This window comes from Pterocles gutturalis, unplaced genomic scaffold (assembly GCF_000699245.1).
Source record: "Pterocles gutturalis isolate BGI_N339 unplaced genomic scaffold, ASM69924v1 scaffold31569, whole genome shotgun sequence".
In the NCBI taxonomy this organism is placed as follows: Eukaryota; Metazoa; Chordata; class Aves; order Pterocliformes; family Pteroclidae; genus Pterocles; species Pterocles gutturalis.
The window spans coordinates 10,898-19,395 of NW_010134207.1; the positions used below are offsets into that span (position 1 = coordinate 10,898).

The window sequence follows — 8,498 nt, forward strand, 5'->3', positions numbered from 1 at the left end:
CATCTGTTATTATCTGTCTATGTTAACCTGTTAAAATCTGATAGTCTAGAAGTGACATACCCTTCTTTTCCTGGCTACTCAGTTACTGTGGGCTGGGTTATTTGTTATGCACAATCTGTTGCTGAAATAGTGATTATTGGAAGAAAAATGGCAATAGGTTTTTACTTTCCCTTTAATCTACAATGAATTAAAATAATGCTTCAGACTTACTATAAACCACAAAGACAGATTTTGAAGACAGAAACCAAAATGAAGTGCATGCTGGAACATTACTGTTCAGTAGAAGAAGACGAAGAAGAACTGGCTCTAATCTTAGAATCATTACTAACACATTAGTTTAAGAGTCAACATCATTTCTATGGTTTGTATGGCTTACTCTTTGCTTTCTTTATGAGATGTTCAACTCAAGGTAGTTTTCTGTGTAAAATTTAGATCATTCTCTTAGATGTCAGCATTAATCCTAATGCACTGCACTCTCCCCTGAATGACTGCAGATTGCAAAGTGTCTTTGAAAAAGGATAAAACGGACATGCCATGCTGTAACCAAGTAAATGCAATCCCTGATTAATATGCAAGTTTGAAAAGTTCAGAAAATGTCATCATACTCCATAGGTGCACCCTGTTTTTGGAAAGGTCTCTTTTTGTTTTGTTTGTATATAAATGTCATTCTACATTAATTTTGCTCCAGCAGCTTTTCATAAACTCAAGTCAATGATGATATGTTCAAATATTTGAGTGTTTCCTTTAAAACTAGAGGCAAAGAAAAAATCTCTTCTATCTGTTGACACAGCTGTGAAAGACCGTGGTGCTTGCACATAGATTTCTTTAAATAATCTGAAGATCTTCTTTTCACCATCCCACTGGTAAATCTGGGAGAAGGTGTAGTCACTTCCCAAGGCTAGGTAGTAATTGTTCTTGAAGGAGAAAGGCTGCAGTGTCATGGCTCCTCGGGATGGAAGAGCCTGTATCTCCACAAACTGTTTGCTATTCCATTTCATAACTCTGGAGTCACCAATGAATCTCGTGAGTGTGATGTACAGGTTATCTTGCATCCTGAAACTCTTCACAGCCAAGACGTCCTCCATGTTGGGGATTTCACTGTGTGGGACAAACTTTTTGGAAGCTTTGTTCCACTGGAGTATAATGGGAACCTGTGAGCGGCTGGAGAGGATTAAATATGATTTCCCATCTATATCAAGAAACTCGGCATCGGTGTCCCTGAACCACTCGTGAAGGGACTGGTATGAGTAAAATCCTTTGTTATTCCACTTGTACACTGTTGACAAACCTGCTTTAGAGCTATCTGCTATGACAAAAAACATTTCACTGTCTATCTCAAAAAGTTCTATATCATTTGGCTTGGAAATGCGAGATACTTCTATATCCTGGAATTTGACAAACTTTGTCCAGCTTTCGTCATACTTGTAAATGTGTGAGCCACCAAAAAGCTGTGCCACCACCACAAAGACTTGGTCACCAACAAGAATGGCTTTACATCCCACTATAGACTGACCTATGGCCAAAAAAAAAAAAAAAAAAAAAAGCACATATATTAGCACAGTACAAAGCACCCTTCAAACCAGAGAAATTACCAAATCACCCCTCCCCCTTTTTCAGTCTGCACCATCTCATAATTTTGTCTTTTGCTACATGCCATCAGAGCTTCTTTTAATGCATTTTTCTCCTCAGTAACTGGTAAGATTACTTCAAATGTTGGAAATGTCACACCCTTCAAAGTGTGCAATTATAATGCAGCCTAAAATGCTCATTCCTTTTTATCCAGAATACTTTTTCTTTCTCTATTTGCTCAAACAAATGCCCTGCTAATATCCAAACCAATTATTTAAGCCAAATTTTATTATTCCAAAATAACAAGAGTTGTTATCTCATGACTCAACAGGAATCTGAAATCTTGTATTCTTGGAACGTCTATCTTTCCAGCTTAACTAGAAGAATCAAATGTAGTCTATTTTTCTTGCTCCAAGAGGGCTAGAGTCAGCTTTCTGCTACTGTAAATAGAAATATTGATGCATCTTGTGGATCTATCACCTGATAGCAGAATGAAAAAGACAAATCTAACTCTGTTGTTTCTGTTAAGTATTCTTGAAACTATGTTAAACTATAAATATTTAGGAATAATGCAGTTGCCACATTAGGTCGGATAGGGTTATGGGCTGTTTTGAGAATGTCACGTTACTATGCAAGAACCACATCAAAAAAGTAACAACCAGACTATTTACGAAAGGTTTTGTTGAAAGAAGAGAGGAATTCCTCTCTGAAGCGCACAGCTTAGGTAGAACTGTAACTGCAGAGATTCCCCTATACGTGCTTGGTCACAGTCACTACAGGAGACTCGCCCTGGTACCTCTGCTGGTCCCCTACCCATAGTTGTTTTACAGCTGGCCTGGAATGATCTACCACCCTTCCAGTGCAGGAGAGGTGGGACTCACCTGAAGTACCATAAGGTATCTGCAGCGTAGATGTGAATGCTCCAGCTGATCATCCAGGCTCTTTCTGGTCTATCTTTGTCAAAAAGCACTCTAGAAGAGATTTCACCTGGCCTGTAGGTGCCTCCTTTTGCAGAGGACAGCAGTGCCTACTCTCTGCATGTTGACTGTAGAGGCAATCTTGACAACTATCTCAGCTCTACAAGCCCATGTTGTAAAGGGCTAACTTCAGACATACAAGGGTCAAGCATACAGTTAGTAATGAAGCTCCCCATGGAGCACATAGCTGGCTCCTGAGCTCTACAAAACACTCCTAGGTTCCATAAGAGGCTCTTTACACGCCTGCGTCCTGGCAAAAGTTTCTCGCTCACTTACATTTCAGAGCCCAGAGCTCAAGCCCAGGCATTCCAGGAACACAAGAAACGAGTCAGGGCACATATGGTGAGTGTGGAGCTAGGACACAAGTCCCCAGCAGAAGTGTCTCCTAATCATGTCATTCATAGGAAGATTAAGTACATCCAGAGGACAGCTGTCTTTGGAAATTACAAATGACCCAAACTCTCAACGCCATTTCCAGAGATTTTCTAGACATCTGCCAGCTCTCTTTGGGCCACTGACTTCTCAATTTACATCCACTGGTACATGTTTCCCCCTAATCTACCAAAACACAAAGAAACCTAAAAAAGCAAAGTTTTTCATTTCCAAAATTTCTTAATGGAGGGGTAGCATGTTGTAAACTTTTGTTAGTGACATACACAGCTGATCTGAGGAGGCAGGTGCTTGCTGCCTTTGTAGACAACACCAGATTAGGACACAGCATACACTTTGTTTCCCAAAATGCAAGGTAAAAATAATGTCACACATAACAAGGAACAGGAGGGAAGGATGCTCCATGGATAAATTTAGCTCCTGCAGAAACAGTAGCCTGAAGCAGCTGGGAAACTGGGCTCTAGAGACTCTGTCTCTGCTGTCATGGTGTGACTGTGCTCTGTATAGCACCATGAGTGTCAGTCAGGGACAGAATGGTTGTTAGTATTAGGAAATCACCTGGCATCCACATGGGCTTTGTGTTTGATGAGTAATCTGGCCAAGATGCTTTATTTAGCATGTTTGTAAAAGGAAAGTAAATGTGAAAGCTTCACAGCACATCTCTTTAGGTAACAACCACAGTTCAAATATTTCTATGTCATCTTCAGCTGTGAAACACACTTTCCCAGCCAGTCCACCCTAGAGGCATCCTTCAGACCAATTTTCTTCTACAGGCAGTAGAGTATTTTTATATACTATTTTGCAGGCACTTTGGCAAGAGGGAGTGCTGCTTTAACCTACACTTTAAATTGCAGTGTGATTCAGGCAGTGAGCATCTAAGTTGGGCCACAGTGTGACATTCACAGCAAGCGTTTGTGCCTTCAGAACAATCTACAAGATCAGACAAAAAAAGCCTAGTTTGTGTGCTATGGTGAGGTTAAACGTGCGTGTATTAACATGATGCACTACTCCATTAAGGCACTCATGTCCAAACATTACACACTTTGATCTGCCAAATTCAACAGAGATTCGGGACAAAAACCATCAACTGGTCCCATCTACGAATCTCATCCTTGTGAAATGCCAAGAGTTCATCAATGACTGGAATCCCAGTGTTCATATACCTGTGATATTGTCATAACTCCTGAAATTCATTTCAATGTGATCCCACTCCAGCACCATGCAGTTCTCCATGCTGGGCTGTGCAATGGCTACGAACACATCATTCTTTGAGTTGAATGTATCCACTGAAACTGACTGGTAGGGCAAAATCTGGTGAACAACAAAATCTAGAAACATACATTTACAATGGTTAGGGTATATTCTTGCTGTAAACACAGAGTAAGTGGCACTGATTATAATGATTTACACTGAAAAATGAGTGAAATACTCTGGATTTTGGATAGCACTAGCATGGAAGTGTCAGTGCTCACATTAGGCATGCAGCAACAGGAGAAAAGCTTCTCCTGCTTTAGGCTTCATAAACTGTCCTCTGGAAACATAGTTGCCACGGAGATCAAATAGGTAAATAGTGGCAGAAATCAGATTTTCCAGCTAGGCTGGCTCGTATCAATGAAATAAGGATATGGAGAGAGAAGTCTCTTTCCCCACAGCTGGAAGTTGCTTTCCCATCAAGTGAAATGGCCTTGCTAGCATCACTTTCAAGCTGAGAGACAGCAACTTCCAGCTGAAGTCCAATAACTTCTTAAGTCATGCAAACTTAATCACTAGCAATTTGTGTTATGCTAAACCAGGCAGAAAGTGAAATGATAATCTGAAGTTTGCCTGGGGATAACCCCATTTCAGCTAGACCATAGACAAAATGGTGTAATCAAAAAATCAGTTAACATAATGTTTTATGGGGCATTGTAAAGTAGTTTAGGCATAAAATATGACCAACCTGCAAATTACTATCCAGTGACAAACTTATTCTAGATACTAAGACTGAGGAGTTGGAGCAACCTGTAAAGACTAAGAGTGTAACTCCAAAATTCAATATTTCTTCTCAACATCCAAGTGTCTCTGTAGATTTAGCTCTAAAATGCACCCTGGGCTAAGTCAGCAGTCAGCACAGAGCCAACCTGGAGCAAAGCAAGGAGACTTGGATCTGAATTTGATCTTTGGCCTGACAGCTGGGCAAGGTCATTATTATCAGAAAAAGAAACCAGTATAGCAGAGTTGACAAAGAAAAGCCAGCACTTGGGCCTAGAATGTGGCAGAAGGCCTGTGCTGAAGCTATGTATGGGTACAGACACATAGAAAAGGAAATGCATCTTCCGCTGTGGTGGAGTTTCTCTGCAGAACCACACACCGCTCTGTTTCAAGCTCCATTTGCTACATGCTTTCACCATGCACTCCTACGCTCAAAGGGCCTGAGCATCCAAGGATTTTGGTGAAATGGTAATTAAGTCCTCACTCGAGTCCCTCATTTTGGTGCATTATGAAATAATTGTTTTCAAATGAAGAACCCTCTGTCTCTGCATGCTTGAAAGCCTTGCCCTTGAGGAGTTACACTTCTGGAGAATAAAGATAGATGCCTACCATTAAACAAACAGAGCAGATTCTACAGCTGTAAAAGAAATCACAGTCTCCATTTTTCGAGGGACTATTATAAATAGAGTTTGGGCTTGATTCATAAATGCTGGTAAGAAAACAAGAAAGTTATCTTCATTCTCACTGGGAAAATAGAAGGACTGGAGAAAACGGACACCAAAGTATGCAGAAAGTAACTGATAAATCATGAAAGGTAGCTAAGGATGGAACAATAACAGATACAGTCACAGAAAATAAAAATACTTTTAAAATCTTCAGACAAAAACCAAAAAACCTAATGCTGAAAAAGACACCTCTTGAAATCTGAACAGTTGTGAAACACTTTGAGGGAATCTGTGAATTAAACCAAACTAGTCTGTGTGTTAAAACCCACTGCTCACTCAGAAATGATTCAGTGTTAACACAGCTATTTTTTTAATGCACCTGTCACTGCGCTGTTTATGTCACTGGATAAGTAAAAATGGGTAACAAAATCAGTTGTAATCAGTAAAAAGCAATAAACATTGTTTTTACCACCAGATGGAAATACCAGACTGTAACATGGTAACAGGTTTACACAGTAAAGAGATGCTGCCACATCAGGCTTGCCAAAAATTCAGGTCTTGGGGGCTTGATTTAGTTTTACAGGCAGGTGCACATGCCTTGCTTTAAATGCTAGAAAGAGCTTGTACAGTAAATAGCGTAGGGGGGAGTGTTTCCCATTATCTTTAAGTTAGATCAGCCTGCACGGGAGAGGGGAGAGGACATGGCCCTTGCTTCCCCCTGTGCCACTGGCTGCACGGGCTCTCCCTCTCTGCCTCTTACCCCCATGCACAGTTTTACTCTCCCTGTTTCAAGACACATGGTTTTCACACCGCTTTCTGCTGGCTGAGGCTGGAGGGGTGGTCTTCCCGTTCTCCAGCTGCCTGCTCCATCTCTGCTCCTTTGGCTGTTGAACTGGCACAAGCAGCCACAGACAAGGGACACAACACTTTTGTTGTTGGGCTGATTTCCCTCCTGGCAGCCCCTGCTCTCGCTGATCTCAGCACACAGGAGCAAAGATGCAGAGTGGGAGCATGTGGGGAACGCTGGGGGACACTAAAGAGAAAGGGGAGCAATGACCTCTTTGGGCAGCAGCTCCTAAACTGCATCCTGTGACGGCCACCAGTCGGTTCCCCCCAGCTCCTCCCAGCCCTTCTTCCCCATGGTGGAGACTTCCACTCCAGGTGAAGCCACCCCACACCTGGAGGTGCTGTCAGGGAGCATCAGCTGTCCCTTCCTGTCTCCCGCCATGGCAGCACTCGTGATCTCCAGCACAGGAGCGAGCACGGAGTAGGTAACTCTTAATTTGCAAACTACCTTCCTTCCAGCCAGCAGGAAAAGAGAGGACTGCCTTCAGAAGACAGTCTCAGCTAGGTAAAGAAACCAAGCTTCCAAAGCGCGGCAGGATGATCCCTGACAGCAGGTCTGGGCAAAGCAGGTCCCAGACACACAGACAGCCTGTTTCCAGTGACTGTGGGAGTGTGAGGCCTGTTTTCCAGTCTCCTCAAAGTAAATACACGTTCCCCTGCCATGTGTACAGCCACAGCACAGCCCCCTCACACACTGTTGCCGGAGAAAGATGAGAAATGAAGTGAAACGGCTTAACCTGCTTCCATGATGCAAGCCATGAGAAATGGAAAAAAGAGGTGCTATCACAAAAAAGAGTTAAAAGTGGAGATTAACAGATCACTGACGTGTGAATCGCTTTCCCTGTGAATAAGCAATAGGAGAATTTTGTTCTTTTGTTTTTTTTTTTTCTTTTACATGGCAGCACCTCTTTACATCTGTCTTCCCATTACCATTGTATCAGTTCAGAGGACAGAACAAACTGATGGAGCTACCAAGATGTATGTTTTACCAAGCAAACTGCTTTGTTACCACATCCTACATCCAGTCATGCTTGACACAGAGTACCAGAGACCAGAAATGATGGAGAGTCCGATCATGACTGGCAAAGGATGGAAATACAGTACTAAAGACTAACAGGAATGAAAGAGGTTTGCAGAGCACTGCCCATCACTGAGTGGGAAAGGAGAATACAGCTACAGGGCATGTTGCTTTACTTCAAAATATGGTACAAGCCTGAGCCTGTGATTAATCAATCCTCAGGGAATGAATATGGGCATATTTACACTCCCTTTGGATCTGGGGGAGGCAATGGCAGAGGAGGAAAAAGCAGCTGTGGCCTGACACTGCAGACTGCCAAGGCCACCAGAGGCTTACAGCTCCAGCAACGTAACCAGCTCAGGGCAGGGGACATGATGCTGTCTCAGGGGTGCCACATTCCTGAAAGATTTGCATTTCTACTCTGCTCATCTCTGTTTTGTCTCCTATGGGTCATTTCTGCACACAGTCTGTCCTTCTCAGACACTTTGTAAGGACGCCCTTCACCTTTACTGCACAGGGGAGCTCTGGGCAGCCTGCTGCTGCCCGCCCCCAGGCCAGAGGGGTTAGCACAGCCCCCCCTCACAGCAGCCAGCCAAGGACTGGTTTGAAAATGTCCTTTTCAAGGAGCACTTTTTTGATGGCATTTGAACAAATATTAAGCTAGGTAATGCCTTAGCTCCCCAGCAAACTCTACAGCATGTGAAATTAGATTTATGCTTGGTGCAATTTCAATTACAGCAGACAAAGGGACTAACATTATGGGTGAATTTTGCCTGTAGCAACTTCATAGTTAGGTTTCTAGGTACAAAGAGATGACAGAGGGCAGATAGGTCAGTTTAGGTCTGAGGACCAGGTAGATGAGGCTTGTTCTCGCACACTGTTAGTGCTACACAATTGCTTAAAACAGACTGAAATGAAGACCACTTTTACTGTGTACTTTTGCATCTCAGGGGATTTACAGACACAGGAACGTAAGCTTGGTACTGTTTTAAGTACATTGCTCTCCTGCTTTTGACATCCTTTTATGTAGCAGATTATTATGCTTTACCTCTGCTGCTCTTC

The 8,498-nt window shown here is 42.6% G+C and overlaps 1 protein-coding gene across 1 annotated transcript in view; it reads right to left on the minus strand.

The window, feature by feature from the left end:
- Positions 1-371: 371 nt before the first annotated feature.
- LGI2 (leucine-rich repeat LGI family, member 2) overlaps positions 372-8,498 on the minus strand; it is a gene marked incomplete at its 5' end in the record, with an annotated part of 11,006 nt that continues 2,879 nt past the window's right edge. Inside the window, 2 exons of the mRNA XM_010081514.1 lie at positions 372-1,513; positions 4,100-4,264. Of these exons, the coding sequence (XP_010079816.1) occupies positions 696-1,513; positions 4,100-4,264 (983 nt within the window). The remainder of the gene's footprint in view (positions 1,514-4,099; positions 4,265-8,498) is intronic.